The sequence below is a fragment of the Anas platyrhynchos genome, chromosome 11, assembly GCF_047663525.1.
Source record: "Anas platyrhynchos isolate ZD024472 breed Pekin duck chromosome 11, IASCAAS_PekinDuck_T2T, whole genome shotgun sequence".
In the NCBI taxonomy this organism is placed as follows: Eukaryota; Metazoa; Chordata; class Aves; order Anseriformes; family Anatidae; genus Anas; species Anas platyrhynchos.
This window is the reverse complement of record NC_092597.1, coordinates 25,100,471-25,126,548: the sequence shown is the minus strand read 5'-3', so window position 1 is coordinate 25,126,548 and position 26,078 is coordinate 25,100,471. Positions and strand designations below refer to the sequence as shown.

At 42.1% G+C, this 26,078-nt stretch overlaps 1 protein-coding gene across 11 annotated transcripts in view; it reads right to left on the bottom strand.

Annotated features, from left to right (window-relative positions):
* Nucleotides 1-49: 49 nt before the first annotated feature.
* Nucleotides 50-26,078, bottom strand: part of TP53BP1 (tumor protein p53 binding protein 1) — a 43,501-nt gene continuing 17,472 nt past the window's right edge. For 8 of the 11 annotated variants that reach the window (XM_038185104.2, XM_038185109.2, XM_027466283.3 and 5 more), the window contains 16 exons: nt 18,184-18,303; nt 17,349-17,585; nt 16,776-16,821; nt 15,409-15,501; nt 13,942-14,440; nt 12,828-12,980; nt 11,224-11,510; nt 10,711-10,887; nt 10,075-10,496; nt 9,755-9,946; nt 6,951-7,154; nt 6,155-6,367; nt 5,465-5,559; nt 1,986-2,185; nt 1,030-1,175; nt 50-391 (listed from right to left, as the gene is read on the bottom strand). In XM_038185104.2, coding sequence (XP_038041032.2) covers nt 204-391; nt 1,030-1,175; nt 1,986-2,185; nt 5,465-5,559; nt 6,155-6,367; nt 6,951-7,154; nt 9,755-9,946; nt 10,075-10,496; nt 10,711-10,887; nt 11,224-11,510; nt 12,828-12,980; nt 13,942-14,440; nt 15,409-15,501; nt 16,776-16,821; nt 17,349-17,585; nt 18,184-18,303 — 3,272 coding nt within the window. In that variant the 3' untranslated portion in view covers nt 50-203. Of the gene's footprint in view, nt 392-1,029; nt 1,176-1,670; nt 1,810-1,985; nt 2,186-5,464; nt 5,560-6,154; nt 6,368-6,950; nt 7,155-9,754; nt 9,947-10,074; nt 10,497-10,710; nt 10,888-11,223; nt 11,511-12,827; nt 12,981-13,941; nt 14,441-15,408; nt 15,502-16,775; nt 16,822-17,348; nt 17,586-18,183; nt 18,304-26,078 lie in introns of those variants that run through there. The other 3 variants (XM_072043569.1, XM_038185103.2, XM_038185106.2) reach the window with 2 other exon arrangements.

Below are 26,078 nucleotides of genomic sequence, written 5' to 3'. Positions count from 1 at the left end.
TCAGCTGAGTGAGGCACATAAATCCAAATAAAACAGGAGATCTAGTAGCTACCACAAGAGATTGAACATTTATTTCATGATAAAAGTTCAGCAGATAAAACTATATATACAGTAATCCATGCACACTGTCCAATTACACAAACATTTAAAATCTGATTAAAACAAGTCTGCACAACGATGGAACAGGAGGGCAATGCTTTAGTTTAGTCGGGGACATAGTCATGTTTATATTTCGGATGCTTGTTGTAGCCTACTCTCTCCCCAGAAATAAGGCTCTGGATCACCCACTCCTGCGAGACAACAGGCAGATGTAATGCTTCTGCACACTTCAAGACAACAGCTGGGCAGGAAAAATCAGTCACCACCACATCATAAACACCCAAAGCAATATCTGCACAGGAGGAAAGAGGCATCGGTCAGGTTAAATAAAAGAAAAAGGATCTTTTAGCAGCAGATCAGTGTGTTTCACTACTATGGATTTCTCTACCACCCAATCTCTCTCATTCCTAGCCCATGAATTCTCTTTGTTAGAAGACATGCTCTCTAGCAACTCTGACCTTGCAGGTACATTTGCTCTAGTCCAGATAGAAATTAACAGAAAACTAGTAGCCAAGATTACTGACAGGAGTAGATAACTACAAGTCCTGACTGGAGGCTGCATTTACTAGGGCCTACATCCCGTATGGAGAAAAGACAGTTGGGTATGTACATAGGAATTCAGAAGGACATGGAAACTCAATTTTAGTGGCCTGGAGAAGGCCCAGGAGTGATTCTTGACTAAGTTTCCCCTTTTAATATAAGCTGGAGGCTGATGGTTTGTATCCTGAATCGCTGCAGCATATCTTTTCACTGGAAGGTAGCTCTTCTAGATGTAAGCTTCTACATCACATTCAAGCAGCGAGCTAGTGTCAGCATTTTGCCTTCTTTTATAGACATCCTTGCAAGCCATCATAAAGGTTTTAAAACCATACTTGAGACCACAGTGGCACAGGATTCCCAACTACTAGGCCTGAGAAAGCTGATGAATACCTTTATTGTGAGCATTTGAATAATGCTGTCTAACACATGTTGCTCCCCCTGTCATAAGGATTTCAGACCACAGATCCAGGAAGTTCTGCTGCTGGTCTGATACCAGGAGAACCTTCAGGTTATGAAATGGATTTTCTCGTGGGTGCCTGTGGAAGAAAGGGAATTGCAGATTGCTACAAATACCTGATAATCTGAGCTTTTATTTGAAGACCATTATCTACTTCCCCTTGTCACCTTACTGGCTCCCATATTAGTTCTTTGAGTATCTTGTATACAGTGACCTGCCCTCTTACCACCACCTCAAAACACCTGGAACAATTCTCTATTTATAGGTAATAAAAACAGAGCCAGACCACACTGGCAATGTGCACGGCAGCCTAAATTCAGAGCTAGACTAGCCTCCTCCTTGATCCTGAATCACCTTTCCTGTGCATGTCCAAAACATCTCCACTTTGACAGGGCTGAGCAAGATGACATCAGTCTCCTGCCCAAAAGCCTACGGGGATCTGAAAACTGCTTTTGTCTGTTCCTCACCTTACCTGAGAAGTTTGACCTGACATCTGTTCTCTTCGAACAGACCTTCCGGATTAAATTCCACAGAAAATACAGAACCTGACTTCAAAATGTGCCAGCTCTCCTTTGTCCATTTCTGAGCAATTAGAGAGGTCAGCCAAGTGTGTGGGAAATCTTGCCCGATTCTTCCTTAAGAGGAGACTGAAATCTTTCTTCCCAGCAGACTTTTTTGTGTATATGGCAGCCACCTTGGCATTAGAGGTAAATCTAAGGAAAGAGGTGGAAATGCTGTTTCTATCTGGAAGGGAAAACAGGGGGAGCAGTACTAGGGACACCTTCAGAACCTGCAGTATTCAAGAGCCTCCCAAGCATAACGCTTCTCTCTCCTTACTTAAATCCTCAGCCTGTGCACTCTGATCATGGTTATTTCTTATAGCACTTACCATTCTAGCAGTTTTTGCTCCTGGAGGCTATAACCAGCTGGCAAAAGGTAATTCCGGTAATTTTGAAGCTGGTTAGCATGACAGCTATCATGGACCCAGATATGAGACACACAAGGGATTCCTCTGGCAAGGCACAGCAAGTATTTCCGAGTTCGACAGTGCTGGTCCGCAATTAAAAGACACTGATACGCTGCATTACACTTCAGGTGAGATAAAAAAGACATGTAAACTGGAGACAAAGTGCTGAGAAAAAAAAAATCTGTTGAAGTTGTCTTGCTGCTAAACACTAAGGAAGAAAACAATCAAAACTCTGCTTTCACAGCTATATTATGAGAAAAGCGAATTAGATAAACAGATTCTGAGATCAGAAGTACCTATAATAACCACCTATTCAAAGCTATGGCTATGCAGTACAGGCAAAAACTACCTGGCAAAATTTGTATAACTGCCTGCCGCTTCAGATAGAGGAGGAAATTCATCATTTAAATTGTTACTCTAAGTTAGTAGAGAAGACTACACCTTCAGGCAAAATGCTCCAAGAACAGTTTACCTTTTTTATTAAAAATCTGAACCTTATTTTCTGACTTAAGAAAAAGTATGTGTATAATAAAAAAAAACAAAACTACCATCTGCCTCAAAGTCTGCACAACGTCGTTCTGGCTTTGTCTGCTATTTTATGTTCTCTACATAAAACTACAGGAAAAGACTTGTTTTGGAAGCCATCATTACTTGTAATTTCATCATCACTACATCATACAAAGCTTTGATACAGGTGTGCCCACATTATTCATGCCTACATGTTTCACATATTATCTAATCTGACCCATCTGCATACCAGATCCCTCTTCACAAAGAGGTTTGCTGCCTCCACAGGGCTTCAGAGATGCTACTACGAAGTGTCTGAGCATAATACAACCTTCAGACTATTACCCTCTCCTTTTTCAAGTGGGTACCGAAAACATAGCAACAGGAAGCCTAAGGTCTATCAGGAGGGACTTCAGGGTGCTGGGGAGAAACCTAAAGGACTCAGGAGCACAGATCACGTTTTCCTCCATCTTCCCATAATAACAGGGAAAAACTGGAAAAGAAAGTAAGTCCAGGTCATCAATGCTTGGCTCCAAGACTGGTGCCTCTGCAAGAATTTTGGGATTTATAATCACGGAAGAGTCTTCAAGAACAGAGGTTTGCTGGGGCCTGATGGGACCCACCTGTCTTGTTGAGGGAAATGTTTCTTGGCCCATAGCCTAGTGAGATGGATTGAGAGGGCTTTGAACTAGGATCAGTGCAGGAGGCGAATACCATTAGGAGCGCTGAGGTTAAGCCAATGGATGGTGCAGCACTGTCTCCTGGTGGCAAGGCTAACAGGAGCATCTATGCTGCTCCAGGGAGCACTGTGGGTTCAGGAGCATGTCTGCTATACTTGTATACCAATGCAAGCAGTATGAAGAACAAACGGGACAAGCTGGAAGCTTCTGTCCTGTCCCGGAGCTATGATATATCTGGTATTAGTGAGATTTGGCAGGACAAGACCCACAGCTGGAGTGCTGGGATGGAGGGGTATCAGTAGTTCAAGAATGATAGGCAGGACAGGTGAGGTGGAGGTGTTCTGCTGTATGTAAGGGAGAGATGAGACTGTATGGCCATTGCCGTTGGGGATGATGCCATAGAGAGCCTCTGAATGAGGATTAAGGAGACAGATATCAAAGACACCGTTGTGGGTGTCTACTATCGACCACCTACCCAGGACAATGGCATAGATGAACTACTCTACAGGCAATTTGAGGAAATTTCTGGATCAGTTACCCTCATCCTTATGGGACACTCCAATTTCCTAGGCATATACTGGCTGTATCACACCACCACAGCAAGCAAGTCTGGAAAATTCCTAAAGCATCTTGAAGGTAACTTCCTGCCACAACTACTGAGGTTGCAAACTCAGAAAATTGCACTCCTAGATCTGTTTGAAATTAGAGATCTTCTCATATATAAGCTAGCTGTTGACTAACTAATCATTCTTCAGATGGGAGGGAATACTTTCAGCTGATTCTTGAGGCCTGGTCAGATTCTGACAGAATTGTTTTTCATCATACAAGTAGTTTACCAGTTGTAAGTCCGTTGCTTTTCAGTTTCAACTGCTCTGTCTCCCATACCATATTGTAACAGGAGCTATTCTGCGCATCCCATTTTACTTGACTCCTATTTAGACTATGCAACATTTCTCAGGGAGACAACACTGAAAAATGCTGAACTGTCTCTAGTTGCCCAAATCCCCCAGGAAATGCCCTAGAATTATTACCAATAAATTACAATGCACTGTATTACATGAGAAGTATAAGTTACTCTTTCCTATGAGAACTATGCTTAATTTCCTCATAATTTACCTGCTATTCATCAGAAGTACCAAAAGAGAGGAAGAAGAAAAAAGGGGAGATGGCTCTATAGGAGCCTTCCTGTACATCCAGTTCATCTCTTCAGCTTACTTTTACAAAGCCAAACACTGACACGCAAGAAACACTTGTATGTATGGAAAAGCATAAATGATGCTTAACTTCCCCACCATCTATTCTTGCCTAAAAGAATTCAGTTTTTCAACATTCTACTGAAAAACATTGTAGACGGTGCTGCTTTTCAGGAGGGACTCAACAGGCTGGAAAAATGGCCTGACAGGAATCTCATTAAATTTGACAAAGGGAAATGTTAAGTGCCACACCCAGGTAGGAGTAACTCCATCATCAGTATGTGCTGGGAACTGACCAAGTGAAAAGTAGCTTTGCAGAGAAGGACCTGGGATTCTGGTGGAAGACAAGATGAATACGAGCTAGCGGAGTGTCTTTGCAGCAAGCCAACCAGCATCCTTGTCTGCGTTAGGAAAAACATTAAAGCAGGTCAAGGCTGGTTATCCCGCTGCTCGCTCTGTCTATCTATCATGCTGCTCTATTTGCAGCACTGGTGAGACCACATCTGCAGAACTGCATCCAGTCCTAGGTTCCACAGTATGAGAAAGACATGGACAACCTGGAGCAGACCCAGCCAAGAGCCATTAAGATGATCTAAGATTTGGAGCATCTGATCAAGAGACTGAGAGAACTGGGTGTGTTTGGCTCCAGAGGAGATGGCTTAGGTAGTCTTACCAGAGCATATTAGTAACTGACAGGAGGGTGCACAGAAGATGGAGCCAAACTATACTTCATGGTATCCACTAAAAGGACGAGAAGATACAAACCTAAATACAGGATTTTTTTTATTTTTTTATGTTTTTTTAAATTGGGGGTGGTCAAACACTAGAATAAGTTGCCCTGTCAGGCTGTGGAGTCTCCGCCTTCAGGGATGCTCAAAAACCAACTGGACGAGGTCCTGAGCAACTTTCTCAAGTTGATTCTGTTTTGAGCAGGGGGAGTAGACTAGATGATCTACAGAAAATTCCTTCCAATCTCAATTATTCTGTGACTATCATCCTAAACTATTACCCAAGTCCTTACCTGGGTTTCATTAAAGTCTTCCAAGATATAGCCGGCTCCTGCTCGCAGCTGTTGTGCTATATAATGTTTGTTGTATGGAGTCATATCTAAAAATTCTAGAACAGAAACAGAAGGTTAAATTTTTGGCTATAACCTGTCCATGTCCATACCCTCCTCAGTCTGCACAACTCATCCATTCTAATAAGGGATCCGCTCCTCTTTCTCCCAAGTACATCTACAAAAATCCTCAGAGGAGTCCAAAAAAAAGGACATCAGTAAAGGCAGCACAGCAATGGCCTAATTAGCCAAGTGAGCACTTCGTGGCTTTCTTCATGCTGCAGTTCACTGCATGAAACATGACTTCAGTGAAGGCAAACTGCTGCAATCCATTCATGCTTTCAAGTCCTGTTTCTCAGCACTATCTCTTTTCTTAAAACCTTCTTTCTTATATTACACTAGTGATATATTCAGAGTCTGCTGATCCTTCTGTCATACCTTTCTTATTTTGCTGAACAGCCTTATGATCATCACTGATGTTTGCTACATTTCAGGTTGTAAATTCTCTTAGAGACTGACAGTTATCTCCTTTCTGCAAAGGATTAATGAGCAAGAGAAAAACACTCACACCAATGCCTGATCAGACAAAATCCATCCCTTTTCCCAAAGCAACAGCATTCCACTTGAAAATGTGATGGGTAAGGTTCACCTCACCTTCTTCTTCTTCACTACTCCCTGCAGGACCATCTGATGTTTTCTGGCGATTGACCAATTTGTCACTGGGTGTTGCCATGGTGAGAAGAAAGGCATAACCCAAAAAGAGTGTCTTATTGTGGGGCAATGGTCCATGATGGTCCTCCAGAACTGGGGGATCTACAGCGTCTACACCTTCACAGGTGCTCACAAACTCTCCTGCTCTCACAGCCCCTGTGGGAAGATGGAAGGACCATGAGTCTCACAAGTCAGGTTCAACACAAAGACCTGAGGAATGATTTGGGATATGTTCAATTTCAGTTGTTTTACTGGAGAAGAAAGGGAGGCAGGACTTCGTTATGATTAAGCTAGGATAGGTTGGCATCTTTTACCTGTGTAGCTGCAAAGAATCTTTAAATCAAAACCCTAGCGACTAATAGAACAATGTTTGGCAGTTTGTCAATATCCTGAAACAAAGAGACCCTTCACAGCATTAACTGTGAAGGCGTATCAGGACTGACTAAACAGGTAAGAAAGAAGAGAGACATTACGGTCAGAACAACATGCTGCAAAGAACACTTCTAAAAGGCAGAAATGAAAAGATGGCAGACAAATACTCAGACTATGCTAAAAATATCTCTGGCTACTGAATGTATCCAGGGATAATCTATCTCAAATCCTACAGGGCAAATAAGCAAAAAGTAAGAAAGATGCTTGTGTGAAGTGGAAAGACCAACTACAATAATATATATATATCAAGGAGGAAGAAAAAAAAAAAAGGCTGATAAAGTTTAAGAACAGAAAACAATGTTCTCACCAGGCTTCATTGTTGCTGACTTGCGGCCACGTTTAGCTGGGGATCTCTCTTCTTCAGAAGCGACAAGCTTCCTCTTCCCAGACAGCACACCTGGTGGGATGCGTGGACTCTCCAGCCCTTTACGAGTGGGAGTTGTGCTACTGCTGGAAGTGCTGGGAGAAGCAAGGTTACTACGTCGCTTCCGCTTCCCCTCCACAAGATTATCTGTAATATAGTATGCAGAGATTATAACAACTGATTTTCATAGAATATCTGAGTTGGAAGGGACCCACAAGGATCACTGAGTCCAACTCCCTGGTCGCCAAAAGACCACCCAAAATAATAATAATTAAAAAGAAAAAAAAAAATCAGAGCATGTGTCTGTCCAAACGCTTCTTGAACTCCTGCTGTCACCTACCCCTATCTATTTGTCCAGAGATGGTTACACTCAACAGTATCTAGCAGGTACATACTACCACCCTCTGTTAGAGCAAAACAGCAGAGAGGAAAAAACAAAAACGAACAAAAAAATCCACCCTTGCTTGCATGTCTCTTCTCTCAAGCCAAGTACTCTGCCAGTCTCTTTTCCACCCAGCATAACCGAACAGTTTATATCACAGCAGTCACCCTACATACCAAGTGTAACTGAGTACAGTAAGCACCACTACCCTGGAAGCAGGTTGCTCTCCACAAGTCAGTCAATACCACTATGTTTCTGAGCAAGAGATACAAACAGGAAAAGGGTCTCAAAGATCTCATTATAGAGTATAGACCAAAGGAACCTGTCAGATTTTGTTTTGTGCTCAGTTTTGTATCTGCACCCACCTCGTCACTTGCCTTCAGTTTTAAAACACCTTTTTTTTTACATTAAGGATTTTGTCCATTAGACATATGTCCCTCTGGCCATAGCCAGAGGAATGGGCTTGCTCTTTTTCAGATCAATAGACAACAAAACACTAAGATCAACAATCACAAACACTTGATTCACAACAGGAAAGGATACCATTGTAAAACTAAGTACTGCCATAACAAAATGCAAGCTGCAAAGAAGCAATGGGCATCAGCCTCTCCAAAATCTTGGCCAGGCTCAGTCACAGCCTTGCCCAAATGCCATAGGACAGGTGTTAAGAGACTGAAGGGATCAGAAGGAAAATGGCAAGAAACAATATTCAACAAACATGCTGTCACAGGAAAGCTGAATAAGTTATTTGCATGTGTGATAGAGAGGAACTTAGGGATAATGGAAGAAAGATGAATTAATAAGGTAATCCAATGCTTAGCAAGTCGTATCAAGGAATTCAAGTCTGGAATTGCTTAATTACAAACAGCTGCACGTAACCTGTTGTTTAAAAATCACCTCCATACAGAGGTACACACTATAGTACTAATGAAACATTTTCTTAGCACCTCCAGCACAATCCAGAGAACTACAAAATGGTAGCTTTGTGGCTTTTTGTACCAACAAATTCACTGAAACGATACTAAGGATCTGGTAGATTCATGAAGAAGTGACCTGGTGGGAAACAAAAACTTATTTGTATTTATCATCTTGAATACATTAGCATTCTTTGAAAGAATCAATGAGAATATGGATGATGACTGATCTGCATGAGTGACTGAAGAGTTGTTGTTTTTAAATAAAATGTTTGTGTGTATGTGTGTGTGTATATATATATATAGAAAATGATCTTACCAAAAGCTTCTCTATAACTTAAGCTACTAAAGCAAACAGGAGCAATGTCCTCTCATGTGTTAATAACCGGTCATCACAAAGGATGATCACTGGGCAAGAATACATGGAACAAAGTTACTTATATAGCACTTCAAGTATTCGTGTTCAGGCATATACTGCTCAACATGCTAATAAGATATTTAGAGAGGAGAAAGAATTGTGAGATAAAGTCTACTGATGACATAAAATTACTTAATGCTTATCCAAACTAAAGCTGACTACAACAAGCCACAATGACTGTGCCACTACAACTCTGTTTTAATGCATCAGACAAAATTCAGGTCTGCTGCTAACCAATAAAAACCATGGTCCAGAAGCAGCCTCTGATCCAAAAGATTTAATAGACTTGACTACTGAAAGGCTGTATTAGACCAAAGATCAAATCCAAACTTGCTTTCCCTGTGTGATCTCCCCTAAGATACACAAAAAAGCTGCTGTTTGAGGCAGCACACAGGGTTACAGGGTTAGATGGATCCTGATTTGGCTCGGTGCAATTTGTAGGTAGTTGTCAATGAACTCCATGAACATGTGAGGAGCTGCTGAAGCTACTTGGTTTGCTCAGCATGAAGAAAACGAGACCGAGAGGAGACCTCATCATGGTTTACAGCTTCCTCATGAGGGGGAACAGAGGGGAAGGCACTGATTTCTCTCTGGTGACCAGCAATAGGACCTGAGGAAATGGCTTGAAGCTGCAACAGGCAGTTCAGGCTGGTTATCACAAAAAGGTTCTTCACTGAGAGGGTGGGTCTGTCAGTGGAACAGGCTCCCCAGGGAAGTGGTCACAGCACTAAGCCTACTGGCGTTCAATAAGCATTTGGACAACACTCTCAGGCACATGGTTTGATTTTTTGCATGGTCCTTTGGGAACCCAGGAGTTGGACTTGATGATCCTTGTGGGTCCCTTCCAACTTGGGATATTCTATGAACTCTGAAAACATTTTTGAATATCCAGAAAGATCTAAAACATGGGTAATTGGGATTAGGAACCAGAAACATCTCAAAGGCACAAGATGTGTGACAGCATAGCCCCGGAAGAAAAACAGGAGCACTTCAAACTACATAGAGTCAGCAGCTCAACAGCACCTCCCCTTACCGAGACTGATGTCAGCTGCCTTTGCCAGGGGGGTGACAGGTTCATAAGGGCCTAGCCCAAACTGCTCCCGGAGCTTATTTCCTTGTTCCATAGACAGGATAACAGCCATTCGTTTGTACCACTTCCGCTGGCCTTCCTTTTCAATGCAATAATATAGCTCTCCAGACTCCTTCCGGTGTCCTTTCACTACACCTGATAAGACAGCAAATGACACCTGTTAACTACACCTAGGCTTCCCATCCTCCTGAACAAACACCCATCTTCCATTGCATTCAGCAACTCAAGAGAACCCAGGAACTGACCTCAAACACTGCTCTTACCTGCACTGAAGTACTCATCCTCTGAGAGTGCAGTCACCTCAGTTTCCAGTGGGATAGGGTCACACAGTAAAATATCTTTTCCTAGCACATCACATTCATACCCATCATCAAAAAGCAGCTTGTACTTCCCTGCCCCAACATCTTGGGTTATCATTCCAGAATAGAAGTACCCATTTGAAGACCACTTTGCTACAACCCTGAGGCCCACAAAGCTGCTCCCAGAGGATGAGTCTGCACAGTCTGAAGGACCAGTCACCACTTGTAACGGGATTTCTGGAGAGTCACTTCGACGTAAGGCACAGAAGCCAGAAGTGTCAGATTTCTCCCCTCCATCTGGCTGGCGAACTGCACGAACAAATGATTTCTCCTCAGGTGATGCTGTAGTTGAGAGATCCTCTACACCTGGAATTCCAGCTAAATCTCTGTAGAAAAGACAAAAGCAGACCCAGAAGGATCAGGAAAAACAGTTACTAAACAAAGAATATTTAGGACAGATTCTTGCTGCTGCTACATGCTATCACCAAAAACTAGCTCATGAAATACTTAACTCTCCATTTTCTCTGTCACATTAATACAGCAGGACCCCCTTCTCTTCCTTGACAATATTAATATTACAGAATCCTTTTTCCAGGGTACCTTGTTGCTGTTGTTCGAGATGGTGGGCGGCCTCTTCTTCCTCGCCCACGAGGTGTAACAGGTGCTCTGCCACCCTGACGAGTACCAAGCATAGAGTCCTCCTCTTCCTCACACAGAAGCGCTCCTGTCTGGCTAACTCTGAGAGGAGATGCTGGCTGACCAGCTCCTTTCCTAGGGCTAGAGAATTCATGAGTTCAGTTAACCATTCTGGAAAGAGTTATCACCTTGCTATATCACCCCATTTTCCCTGTGATCTGCCAACTGGACAAGAACTTTGCCTCATCCTTCCTGAACTGCTCAGAGCTAAAGCAAAGCTATGCATCATAAGGCAACAATCATTACTCCTTCAGGAAGAAAAGATGGGAATACAAAGACTGTTCCTTATTTCTGTTCACCAAGACAGATCCTTTCCTGAATATTCTTGGTTTAGGGTCTACCTTGCTTCACATTTCACCCAAGCCAGCTGTTGACTTCTGCAAAATACCTTCTCCATTCTCGAAGCTCTGCACATACCTTAGTCTTCCTAAGGTACCTCTGCCAATGGGTAAAACAAACTCTCCAGTTTCCGCACCACACATTTTCCCTTTGACAGCTCCAGTTCCTCGTGCTGAGCTGCTGCTGTGTGTTGCAGAGTGACCACTGCTTGCTCCACTGGATGTGCGGTGGAGGCTTGAGGCCTTAGATGAGAAGGAACTGACATCACCAAGGTCCCCTGAGGTCAGTGATGATCCCACTGCTGTTCTAGAGGAGGATGTGTCTGTCTCACACTCCTGGCACTCCACTATAGGCTCCTCAGTTTCCTTAGAAGAAAAAAGAGGCCACTTCAAAGGTGATGAACTTGCTAGACGGAAGCTACATTGTAGAAACATCAGACACAAACAAGCTGAGAATACATTCATGAAATTGAAGACAGCTACGCAGATTGAGTCTGGACTAATCAATGGCAGACAGCTTCTCTCTCCCTACAGGCCTGTAGCTGTGCTCCATACGAAGAAGTCACATTAAGAAATCAGTCACCAAGACAGAGCTTGGACGGCTTTGATTTCAAAGCCAGAAATCAGCCTGGCTTTGAATGATTTCCACCCTTTTAGAGTGTAAGAGTGCAAGAACTACATGACACACTATCAGCCTTTGGTTACTAGTAATACAAGATCAAAATCAGATGGTTGGTCATTTGGAGCAATTCAAGTTTTATGGATATTTACAGGTCTGTCAACACAACACTGATATCAAATGTAGGTAGATAAACTGGACATGGTTATACGATTACATAGCCTGTGAAAATACATTTAAGAAAATCTAATTCTCTATTTTAATATTACAATAAGCAATTTTGTGTGTAGTGTCAGGTGTGAGAGCGTAAGTAACTGAACTAATTTATCCATTTGTGACATTACTCATTGCAATGAGTAATTACATTATTCACTGTAACAAAGTTAGCACAAGACACTTGTGTTATTTACCTGTATAGTAGAACAGCAGTAATGTGTTACTACTGCAAGCAGCCTGGTATGTTTACCATGTATATCATATCAGCATTTGTTGACTATTCTTTGAGTTTCCCTAAAGATTTTCCAATAAAGGAATGGATTGTACAGCAATACAAGCATAGTAAAAATAGGCTTGTTTATTTTTTGATTTCGAGATGCTTTTTGGAGATCTCTTACAGAATCTGGTCGACAGGACTCAAAACCCCATGGACTACAGGTGAAAGATAACGCTGAATTGCAAATCAGGCTGAACAGTCTCACATAGTTCAATTTTACAGATAGAAATGATTTTTGCTGACTAATTTCTGCCCATTCTGAAATCTCTGCTTTGACAAAAACCCAAGAATTTTACAATAGTTAGAAGCATATTATAAAGTCTTTTGTCCATTTTTGTCTCCCAGAGAAGTGTGTCTTCAGAACGCAGTAACAGGAATGAAATACACCAGCAACAAACACACAGCTTTCAATATGCACTGAATGGTCTATATGTTCACTCATTGAAAAAAAAAAAAATTGTCATCACGGCACACTGGTTTGCCCACTCAGCTCACGTTTTCTGCAGCCACAATACAATTTATTTTTTCAGCCAACATATTAGTATATTTAGCCCTGAAAACAGGATCTTACCTCAACTACTTTTCGTTCTACCTCTGCACCATTTACATAGTAAACATCTGTTATAACACGGGTAACAACAGTGCGCACCTCTCGAACAGTTCGCATGTGGCGACGTTGAACCTGGCCTCTAGGTGGGTGAAGAAGGTTAAATTCCTCCTCTCCCTGTATTAACAAGACAAATTAAAATGAAAACAAACCACATCCAAAAGCAAATAATTTCTGTGAACAGCTATCTCTGCAGTACAGTTTTTTCTTACCGCATTTGAGTACTGTCGTAGGGAACCTTTCAGTATCTTGCTGCAAATTAGATGCAACAACATGAAAGACCCCGAACAAGGGAAAATTGAACACATTTTGCTCATTTGTTGAGGGGCAGAGGAAGGGAAATCACAGCAGTCCAAGGAAGAAACACCAAAACTGTCTTAGTATAGCTTCTGATAGTCATTCAGTGGGCTCTCACATCTCATAACTATTACAGAGTGTATTTATGGCCCTCTAACCTCCTGTTTCCCAGAGGAGGCACAGTTCTTATTTCAAGTCTAGAAAAGATCATTATTCTAGTCCTTATATTCATAAGAAATATGCAAGCTCTAACTTCAAAGCAGTTATTTTTCTTGAGTCTGCAGCAAACTTTCTGAAACACTAGTTCAAAGCTAATTCATCTTGTTAGAATGTTTAACTAGAGGAGCTCTCCCCTGATGTGTTTATCCATTGTATTCTGCTGCTCCATCCAGTGAAAGTGCCAGACGTTCACTGGTGCAAATAGGAGACATCAAAGCATTCCTTCCAGATTTCATACAACTTCCTCCTCCACCCAAAAAAAAGTTGTTTTGTTTTTTTTTTAATAGCGTTAACTACATCTAGACATACACAGACAGACACAAAATCATATTTTCTCAGAAAATATCAAGACATTTACTTCCCAAACTTACTCTGTCCACTGAGCATTGCAGTCCCTTAACAGCTGTCTACAGTTGATAAAGGAAAGCTTATGCCATTTATGTTTTGAAGAGGTCTCTTGGCTTTTTTTGACAGAGGAATTATGGTTACTGAATTTATTGGCTGAAGGGATACTTTACTGTTCTAAAGCAGTAAAATTAAATACAGGCAGCCTTCATCCCACCTGACTGTGCAGAGAGTCTGTGTCTTCTCCAGATGCATTCACAAGCTTTTCCCCACTCTCCTCAGTTTGGATGTTCGCATCTTGTCGACCAAGTCTTTGCCCAGACATACTGGTTCCCACATCCACTCGCCTACAGATTCCTTCTGCTGTTTGTGTTGCTACTGTAACAGTTGTTGGGGTAAAATGACAGTCTGCTGCAGTTTGAATCCCTTTATTATTAGTATTTGCTTGCTTCTCTTGGCTTTCATTAATTGCAACAGCTTTACTTGGTTTCTTCTGCGTTCTTGTCCCTTCTTCCATCTGAGTGCTAACAGTACCAGTCTCCACACACTCCCTCTCCTCTGCACAGGGAGGTTGTTGATGGCAGCCCTGTTGCATCCTCTGAGGAATTAGGAACTGTCTACCACTGTCATCTGCTCTGTGTTGCCGGCACTGCTGACTGGGATTTTTACATAATTCATCATCTTCTTCTGTGCCAGGAAAACTGAATAGATTCCCCCTGCAAACCAGTTATATATAGGTCAAAACTATTGATTAAAAATGCAGGAAGGCCAATATTCTGCTACTCAGGTCAAAGCACTATTCAAAATACAACAATGCATTTTTTCAATTGCTTCTTAAGCTTACAAAGAACTCGGTGTGTTTTCAAATTGAAAAACATTTTGCAACATCTCTCAAGTGATCCATGTGGTGGCAGGAAGAATTGCTGACACCTACAGAAAACTAGGAGCTTTTGCAAATACTAATAAAGCAATGTATGCTCCGAACAACAAGGACCACGTATGCGAAATGCTTCTCAAAGTCACGCCATCTTGAAGTTGCTACAGTCTGCTTCAGCACTTCCTTGACCTGAAAGAGTTAATCACACCTAGCAAGAAGAGGCAGGAGTGTGAACACAAATGCTGTTTAACACCTTCACTAGGATTTCTCTTCCCCGTCAATAATCTTACCAGGTTTTATATGGGACTGTATACTGAATCTTACTAGAAGTACACATTTATCCTCCCTCATCTCCCTCATACCTGAGAGACTTTGAGGAGTGACTGTCTTCCATTCTGTCTGTACACTGCCCAGCACTAAAAGTTCCTGGTCATTGCTGTCTACAGTATAACCGTTCAATACTCTTGCAATATAAATTACTTTTTCTTCATAGGTCAAAACTTCAATCAAAAGATAGAATTTCAAAATCCTCCTGGATGCGATCCTGTGCTATGTGCTCTAGGTGTCCCTGCTTGGTAGGGGGTTGGACACTGTGTACTCTCCAGGGTTCCCTTCGAACCTCAACCATTCTGTGATTACCATGTGAGATATAGACATACAGTACTTAATATATTCATTCCATTGCGCCCAACCTTTTAAGTCATCCAAAGACAAAGAGACTACACTGAGTCATTAATGTTAAAAATGCACACATGTGTAAATCCAAAATCTAACCAGGACTGGCAGTCAAAGACCGTAAGTAGTTACCTATATGGAGAAGCTGAAAGGTCATGGCCTCTGGCCTCATCCTCTCGCCGAACTTCACAGACACGACTGAACACAGATGATGCTTTCTGGGAGCTAGCAACGCAGATTAAAAAAAAAAAAAGGCATTAGGGATTGCAAAAATACAGCATAACAAGTTTTCTAGCCCCCTGGGAAAACAACTACTGGCATTAAACATTCAAATTGAGTTTGATGATGTAGGCAACCAGAAAATGAGTGTGATGGTCAGACACTCAAAGGTCAAGAAATGACCCACAATTATATAAGCACTTCTATTATTTCTGCAGACACTCTCACAGCCAAGAGCAATCTAGCAATTCCAGAAAACGTAGGGTAAAGAACTGCAGCACCATCAAGAGTTTCACCATCACTATTTCTTGCAGCCACTGGGGAACACCATTAAATCATTTATGGCGTATTTAAAATCTTCATGACAGAGCAAAATTATGGGGAAAGACCTATAAAGCAGACTTTGAGAGATCAAGTTCAACCTACACCTACAAAGGCAACCCAACATCAATCAGTGAGGACTGACGACCATTCACCCTCAGCACTGAGGCAAAATTACCATCCAGCACCTAATTCTGCGACAAGAGGTACTAAGTTTATTTCAAAGTTTTCTCACTGCTTCAAACCATTATACTTCACTCAGACCACTATAGATAGTGTCTTCTCACTCAGATTCTTATTAGTACTTACAAATCATACAGTCTAAAAGATACAATCAAGCAACCCTAGGCAATGTGGGAATACAGTACATGATAACAAGCCTGTTTCCAAAACTATTTTTCTTACATGTGTGATAAGACAGATACATACAGATTAAAAGATCAAGGAAGAACACTTATGTTTTGGTCAACGCATTAAACTGTGATCTCAATCCATCAGTGACTTTGTTATGTTTCTATCAGCTTCATATCAAACAGAATTTTCTTTCAGAACTCCTCAGAGCTGAGACTATTTGCAGAAAATTGCACAATAACAAAGAAAACCACGTTTGAAATTTCAGAGGTTGATAGTGCAGACCTGCATTCTGGACTGCACAAGACATGAATTTCTGCTCTGACTATAATCAAAAGGAGGTAAAATGCTGATGTTAGTAGGAAAGCACAAAGCCTACAACAGAACAGCAGGTAGGAAACCAGCTGTTTTGGACCCACCTCGCATCCACATCTACTCACTTAAAACCTGATACAAGAACTAAAGAGTTGATGCTGTTGCTACCTTTAAAAGAGCTCCCTACTTCTATGTCTCATTTTAACTGTTATTCCCCCTTCCACTGGTAATGAGCAGAAAAAGGATCTAACCAGACCTCTGTCTCGACTCTGCACAGCAACAAGCCCAGTTACCTGGCAGCAGCAGCAGATCCATTTTTCCTGTCACTGGCTGTAGGCTCTGAAACAAGAGGGAAGGGAAGGACAATTTCAGTGTCACAGTCTCTCCTGTCCTTCTTAGCACCCCACACCCAGTGAGCTGAGAGGCTGAGTAATGTCAAAGAGTCCTCAGGCCTCCCAACCCAACTTATCATCACAGCCCCGAGCCTATATACATGTACATATGCAAGTTTTAGGCTATTAGACTGAATATCACTATTCTGATTAAAATGCTATCAAACTTGTTCATTCAGATCATACTTTCAGTATCTTTTCATTCCTTAACATAATCAAACTCTTTTTCTGTCTTGTGATTACATGTCTCACAGAGCACCCACAAACAATTGCAATGTACATTGCAAATGCACATCACAATTTTCAGTCTGCTGGAAATATCTTTCCCCCAACAACAGAGGCCTCTCTTCTCACTGCCCAAGAAGAAAAACTGCAAGATTTCAGAGATCATCTCAGGGAATGCCATGGAGAGATTCTAAGTCAGGGTGTTGAAGTCTAGTACAACCTGTATGTTCCAAGGTTTCAGTCTCTTACTTTCCAAGCAGAATCGCAGGGATTCCTCACTCCCATCATTCACAGGGGTAACAAGGTTCATTTGCAGAGAGAGTTTTGCATCAGCCTCAGGAACTACATGAGAATCTCCTTTTTCACACACTTCTGACACATCCGTTGATACCACTGCACTTTCCATGGTGACATTGTTGGTCCCCATTGTACCCTCAGCTGTAACATCACTAGTTGCTATAGTGCTGTCTGGACAACTATCAGCCACTGAAAATAGGAAAACAAAGAAGTAAAAATGGAAGTAGCCATTGTGGCTCCCACTGCTGTGGTTCAGGGCCCAGTTTGGTTTTGAAACTGCTTCACTGCATGCATTATTAGTGATAGCGCAGTAGTGGAAATTCCTATCTGGTCATCCTAGAGTTCTGAGAGGATCAAAGTTTTTTAGCACAAGTATCATCCATAGCTTGTGATGAGAGCAGACTGATTTACTATTTACCAGAAATATACAATTCCTTTTCTCCAACACATGCAAGCTGTTATTTTGTGAACCCAGCAGAGAAAGTCTTGCAAACGATGAATGCTGGGAACAACCTTCTTTTAATTTAAGCGCTTTCACTACTCAAAGGGATCTTCTGCATTCTTTAATGGAGTTACATATCGGAATGCAATGAAGGAAGGTATGTTCCATACAACCCCATACTAAGGTAGCAAACATCTTCATTACAGACCGAGGAAAGAAAAAGAGGGATGAACCCTCCTCAAACAGCAGCAATGTTTTTTGCCAAGACAGGTTTGAGTTATCCTATGATCCCGCATCTAGAATAAAAAGTTCCAAACTGAAGAGAACCATTTGGGTCAAACTCACCAATTGGCGTGCTGTGTCTTCTAGGTCCCATTTTAAGCTGGCCAGTAAGAGGTGGTGTTATGCTGGTCAAGGGCTGAATGATATCACCCTCCTTTGGCAAAGTAAAATGAAATGGAGTTCCTAAAAGACAGGGAGAGTCAGGATTAGTAATTTCAGGAGTGTACTCCAGTCCAAGTACAAAAAGCAAAAGTTCACTGCGGTGTGGAAATGAGGAAAAGCATAACCCTTGTGCTATCCTGTACAGAAACCTCCTGAACAGTTAGTGGACTCAGGATTGCTGCTCTAACTGATCTTCCTCACTTTTCATGTGGAAAGTCTCTCTCGGTTGAAGTCTGGACTGTGGTCTACTTTGATGCAGTTGTCTCCAGAAGCTAGATGAAAGTGAGACTAAATATCCTCATGTGAAAACGACTTCTGCAGAATGCAGGTTTTCTTGAAAAGTGCTCAGGATTTTGCACAGAGAACAGAAACAAGGCCAGAAACAAAAATGAAAGTTAGGACACAACTGTATAGGCAGAGCTATGTGTTGCCTGAATTAATAACCTAACCTTGCACAGAATGGTGTATTATCATCATGGATAACAGAAGAGCAACTGATGTCATCTACCTGGACTTATGCAAAGCATTTGACACTGTCCTGCATGACATTCTGGTCTCTAAACTGGAAATACGTCAATGTGATGGATGGACCACTTGGTGGGTAAGGAAATGGCTGGGTGGTTGCACTCAAATAATTCTGTTCAATGACTTGATGTCCATGCGCAGACCAGTGATGAGCAGTGTCCCTCAGGCGTCGGTACCGGGACAGGTGCTCTTTAACATTTTTGTCGGCAACATGGACAGTGAGATCGAGTGCACCCTCAGCAAGTTTGCAGATGACACCAAACTGAATGGTGCAGTTGACATACTGGAGGGAAGGGATGCCTTCCAGAGTGGCCTGGACAGGCTGGAGAGGCTGGGGAAGTGGGCTCACGTGAACCTGATGCAATTCAACAAGGCCAAGAGCAAGGTCCTACACCTGAGTCGGGGCAATCCCAAGCATAAATACAGGCTGGGTGGACAACAGATTGAGAGCAGCCCTGAAGAGAAGGACTTGGGGCACTGGTTGATGAGAGACTCAACACAAGCTGGCAATGTGCACCTGCAGCCCAGAAAGCCAACTGTATCCTGGGCTGCATCAAAAGAAGTGTAGCAGGCTGAGGAAAGTGATTTTCACCCTCTGCTCCGCTCTTGTGAAACCTCACGTTTAGCTATGGGGTCCCCAGCCTAAGAAAGACATAGACCTATTAGAATGGGTCCAGAGGGCTGGAACACCTCCCCTGTGAAGACAGCTGAGAGAGCTGCGGTCATTCAGCCTAGAGAAGAGAAAGCTCTAGGGAGACCTTATACCAGCCTTCCTGTACTTAAAGGCGGCCTGCAGGAAAGATGGGGAGGGACTTTTCATCAGGGTGTGTAGTGACAGGACAAGGGACAACAGTTTTAAACTAAAAGAGCATAGATTTAGATTAGACATTAGGAAGAAATGCTTCACTACGAGTGTGGTGAGGCACTGGAACAGATTGCCCAGAGACACTGTGGATACCGCATCCCTGAAAGTGGATGTTGGAAAAGTGGAAAATTGGATGAGGCTCTGAGCAACCTGCTCTAGTGGAAGGTGTCCCTGCCCATGGCAAGGGTTTAGAATTACATGAGCTTTAATGCCCTTTCCAACCCAAATCACCATATGATTCTAAATAGCTAGCCTTGGGTCAGCAGATATACCCCACTTGGACGTAGTCCTGTGCAACCTGCTCAGGGTGATCTCAACTGAGCCGTGGGTTGGACCAGATAACCTGCAGAAGTCCCTTCCAACCACAAGCGTTCTGTGATTCAGATAGCTACCTATGAGCTTGAATATATAGCAGCAGTCAATGAACAGTTAGACAATAACATCGGAAACTTGCCATCAGAGTAAACTTTTAAGGGAAATAATAGATATTGCAGTATTATAACCAGCTGACAGCTGCCACCAGGACATTAATATGCAAGCATCAGTCTTTACAGATTACATGGAATTTTTTAAATAAGATTAAAAGAATAACCATTTCCTCCCCCACATTATGGTCAAAATTGGTTTTCATCATCTTTAATCCTAACCTTCGTTTTCACAAAACATTGCTCAAACAATGCAAATCACATTATAACTTCTAATTTTAATAGGCATGTATTAAAAAATAGCAAAACTAAACAGTATTGGAAATTTTCTAGTAAAGGTTTCAAGAGCTAGCACCAGATACTCACATACAATTTTTATTTATCGCAAGACATAGTGCATCACTCTGCAGTTACACAAGATGCTCACATATAATATACACAACTGCCTTGGGGGAAATGATGCCATAAATACATGACAAAGACATAACCCACTCATGGGGGAAGGGGGAGGAAGAAAGAAAAAAAAAGATAGCCTGTAAAAAGTTATTTACTGTCCTTTTGGAAACTCATCTTCACCATCAGCCGCTATACCACCACAGGTTTTGAAGATATGGTTCAGCAACTGCAATATCCTTAAGATCATCTTAGGGACTCCAGAGCGTTTTTGCAGTGGGCAGGTATTTCACAGAACAATGATATTCATACTTTGTGGGTTCACTGCATATCAAAAGGCCAATTACCATTCCTCTCAAATGGCTTTTGAATGCCTGACCTGAAAAAATGCATAGTATGCCTGAAAGCTTAATTACTTTCACCTATCTGTACCAACCATTCAAACAATGAAAGGTTATATTTCTCTAAAATCTTCTCCTATATCCTTAAGACCATCATCCTATAACATTTGCTTTTATCTTTCAGCATCAAAAGATTCAGTCTTTCTTTGGCTCACTTTGCCGCTCTCCAGTTTGCTAATGCTAAGGTATAAAAAATTTCAATTTCTTAGGTAACTTTCACAGGGAGAGCTGGATGTTTTACAGCACAGTGCAAATAGCAACTACCAGCATAGCACAAAACTACACCCTTAGGAGACAATCGATTCTTCCAGCTGTGCATCAAGCTAAGCAAAGCAAATTTTCATCTACAAGAGAAGAGGATAACAAATCTAAGTCTCACTCCCTTTTCTACATGTGGTGATGCTTCTTGCACACTATTACTGCATAGATAGCCAGCCTGCAGCTCAGGCCCCTCTGCTCTACTTCTTCTCCCTATCCATCACTTCTAAAAGGGATGTGGTGCATACTATGGCTCTCAGCCACATGAAGATGTACACAGAAGACTATTAGTGGATGGCCATTTTGTCTTCTGTGCACACATCTACCCAATCGCTCTTGCAGATCATGCTACAGGATTATTTTCAAAAGAAGAAAGCAGAGAGGAAAGACCACTATGTGGAAGACATAGGAACGTTTTACTATCTAAGCAGCTAATAAAACTAGAGCAATGACTTATATTCAAACTGGTACAGTGTGGGGGAGGCAGGGCCAAAAATATCCACAACCAACACAAACCATGACTTACATTTAAGAACTTCCGCTTTCTCTTTCAAAAAGCCATCTCTTACCTCTGCTCTTAACTCACTAGTGCTGCTAGACAGGACAAAAGCTTGATTACATCAGTGTTCTCTGTTGGTATTTTATACCTACCTGTGATACATCAAAAAGGACTAGATTAGCAAATAAGAAAGAACTGTATGTACTTCTAGAGGCCTTCCAGATCATCCCTTTTCTCCCTCTACTCTATCATATTCCATCCTATGAGTGTTTGTTTTTTTTTTTTTTTTGTAGAATAAATGAACAGTTCACTTAAGTTCATTCAAGGCAACTTCATAAACAGGAGGACGTGCCCCTACCCACCTCACCATTGGTTTCTACTCCTGCTTCTTGGACTCTTCAAGATCCTTCTAGTCCTCACCCAAAGTTTGTGCATACTGATGTATGCTTCATTATCTGCTGATTTGCCTCCTGTTGGAAATAACTGTTATGAGAACAAACCTGCTTTAAGAGAAGTCGGATGATGCTTTAAAGCTCTTCATACCTTAGTCAGAGTGATGGCAACAAAAAAAAAAAAATGACGATGCGTACTTTTCCATTGCAGTGCAGGAGTCTGAAGGCAGCAGGCAGAACATCTCAAAAGCCTCAACTCTCTCGTAACATAGAGCAATCCTACGTGATCTCAAGGGACATGGACCTGGCTAAGAGCAAAGTGAACTTCAGAAGAGTGTACTTCCACCTGTTCGAAGAATTAGTGGATGAGATCCCATGGGACACAGTCCTTAGGGACAGAGGATCCGATCAGAGCTGGCAACTCTTTAAGGATATTTGCCTTAGAGCGCAAGAGCTCTCTATTCCCATACACAATAAATCAAGCAGGGAAGGTAGGAAACCAGCATGGTTGAACAAGGACCTTCTAGTCAAACCTAGGCAAAAGAAGGAAATGCACAGACGGTGGAAACAAGGCCATGTGACCTGGGAAGAGTACAGAAATACTGTCTGGATGTGCAGGGATGGGAAATGGATGGATGTCTGGATGGGGTCAGGAAAGCCAATGCACTGACAGAAGTAAACTTGGCAAGGGATGCAAAGAATAGCAAAAAGGGGTTCTACAGGTACATTGGATGCAAAAAAAAAAAAAGAAAAAAAAAAAAGACTAAGGAGAGTGTTGCCTCTGACAAAAGAAGACAGTGAACTGGTAACAACAGATGCAGAGAAGGCTGAGATACTGAACAACTTTTTTGCCTCAGTCTTCACTAGCGGTCAGGCTTCCCATGCCCCTTGCGTCCCCAAACCTCTACGCGGGGGACAAGAGAGCAAAGTCCCTCCCACTGTAAGTAAAGAGCAAATTCAGGACCTCCTGATGCAATATGAATAAGTTCTGGGGAGAATAAGTCCTTTATATTTTTCAAGTGCTAAATAATCAGGTACTGGAGCTGATACCATTGATAGTACAAGTAGCAAAGGGCAAGTAGCAAACACTGTGTGTCAGGTATCAAGTAATCATATGTAATTAGCTGCTCCAAGCCAAGATCGCAGAACAGATCTTCCTGGAGGCAGTGTTAAGGCACATGCGAGACAAGGAGGTGATCTGAGACAGCCAGCACGGCATCACCAAGGGCAAATCATGCCTGACTAATCCGGTGGCCCTCTACGATGGAGTGACTGCATCCGTTGACAAGGGAAGACCGACCGATATCCTCTACCTGGACTTCTGTAAGGCTTTTGACACAGTCCCACACGACATCCTAATCTATAAATTGGAAAGATATGGATTTGAAGGGTGGACCATCCGTCGGATAAGGAATTGGCTCGATGGCCATACCCAGGGAGTAGTGGTCAATGGTTCTATGGCCAGGTGGAGGCTGGTGACGAGCAGTATCCCTCAGGGGTCTGTCTTGGGACTGGTGCTTTTCGAGATCTTCATCAAGGACATGACGATAGGATCAAGTGCACCCTCGACGAGTTTGCAGATGACACCAAGCTGAGTGGTGCAGCTGGTACGACAGAAAGAAGAAATGCCATCTAAAGGGATCTGGCCAGGCTGGAGAAGCGGGCCCACCACGTGAACCGCGTGAGGTTCAGCAAGTCAAGCGCAAGGTGCTGCACCCAGGTCGGGGCAATCCCAGACAGGAGTATGGACTCGGAGAACTCTTTGAGCAGCTCTGCAGGGTTGACCTGGGGGTTCTGGAGGACGGAAGGCTCGATGTGAGCCAGCAGTGTGTGCTTGCAGCCCCGAAGGCCAACTGTGTCCTGGGCTGCATCAAGAAAGGTCTGATCAGCAGGTCGAGGGAGGTGGCTGTCCTCCTCTGCTCTGCCCTTGTGAGGCCCCGCCTGGAATACTGCGCCCAGGTTTGGGGACCCCAGCACAAGAAAGATGGGGACCTGTTAGAGCGAGTCCAGAGGAGGGCCGCAAAAATGATGAGAGAGCTGGAGCACCTCTCCTGTGAAGAAGGGCTGAGAGAGCTGGGGCTGTTCAGCCTGGAGAAGAGAAGGCTCAGGGGAGACTTCACTGCAGCCTTTCAGTGCTTAAAGGGGTCTTATAAACAAAAAAAAAAAAAAAAAAAAAAAAAAGATGGAGGAGGACTCGTTACTCAGGTACATAACAATAGGATAAGGGGGAACGGTCTTAAACTAAAAGAGGATAGGTTTAGATCAGACATTAGCAGGAAATTCTTTGCTGTAAGGGTAGTGAGGGCACTGGAACAAGTTGCCCAGAGAGGCTGTGGATGCCCCATCCCTGAAAGTGTTCAAGGCCAGGCTGGATGGGGCCTTGGCCAACCTGACCTAGTGGGTGGCATCCTTGCCTATGGCAGGGAGGTTGGAACTAGATGATCTTTAATGTTCCTTCCAACCCAAGCTGTTCTATGATTCTATGACAACTCTATTATTTAGTGTAATATAAATATGCAAGATACAACCACAAGCATTAATTTTCAAGTTAATTTTCTCCAAACATGGTTCATTTTACACCTCTCTTCGGAATGTAAATCAAGCTAAATGTGATGTTTTTAAGTTGTATTTAGATTTATCTAAGAAAAGATGTGTTAAGCATGATATGCAAGAGAAATATTACCTCAAGCTAAAAGAAGTTTTATTCATGCTCTCTTGAAAAAGAAGCTGGGGATTGTGAACTCAATAAAACCCCATACAGACGTGGAATATAATGTTCAGCTTCATTATACAATTATAGTTACTCGTCTTTATCATCATTCCAGCAGTGTCCTGCCAAACAGTTTATTTAATAGAACCAATACTCTTGTCTAATTCAAAGACCTATACTGTTCTCTTGACCATGCCACATCATCTTCAGAGATACCCAGTCCCAGCATAGCAAATGCCCCATGCTTGTTAACAGTAGTCTTTTTTTTTTTTTAATTCAATTTTAAAAAATGTATTATCTTCTACATAAAAAGTTATTTTCCTTCTTTCAGTTAGAGGAAATTAACAACACAGTATCTAAAACATCATCACTCACCTTCGTGTTAAATAATATTTGATCTCCTCTGTATCTTTACACTTCCCTAATATCTAAAATGGCTTAATAGAAAGGAAATAGATTTTACTATACTGATATCAAGTACCTTCATTCTTGCCATATACAGGATTCTACACAAATTGAAGTTATCAGATTTTTAAGGTTTCAGAATTAGGGGTCATCAAATGAAACTAATACCTGGTGAAATAAAGACAGTTGGGGTATTATTTTTTTAAAAACTCAGAATATAATTTAAGATGTCAATCTTCCTATTGCAAGAACCTTTGATGCCTAGAACTTTAAAGAGGTTAAACACAGTGAGAATTTTCATGGAGGGAGAGAAGAACACCTATTCAAGAAAAAAAAAAAAAAAGTTCCTAAACCATACATTTTTGAGTGATGAAACAGAGGCTTCTGGAGAAGTATCTCCTCACTACATTTTTGCTCTTATATTCATCCATATGCATCTGCCATTCAATATTGGGGAAAATACAGGGGGAAATTGTATACCAAAGTAGACTGATTCTCTTCTGACTGGTTAATTCCTCAGTTCACAGAGAACATGATTTTCAGTCTTTAGTGTAGTACTATTACATGGGCACAATGAGCTTACTGCAAGCCCCTAAATGGGAAGGACCAAAGGGAAAAAAAAAAAAAAAAAAAAAACAATAGAACATCCATACCATTAAATGGCAACAAAATAATCTAACAAAGAGGCTGGTATTATTGGTCCACAGAGTATCTAAAACCCTGGAAATGCAGATTTTGTGCAGAGCCTCCAAAGTCTGATACTGATTGCACACAGGAACAAGCTCCCCAGGGAGGCAGTCACTGCACCAAGCCTGTCTGAATTTAAGAAGTGATTGGACTGTGTACTTAGTCACATGGTCTAAACTTTTGGGCAGACCTGTGCAGTGCCAGGAGTTGAACTTGATGATCCTTACGGGTCCCTT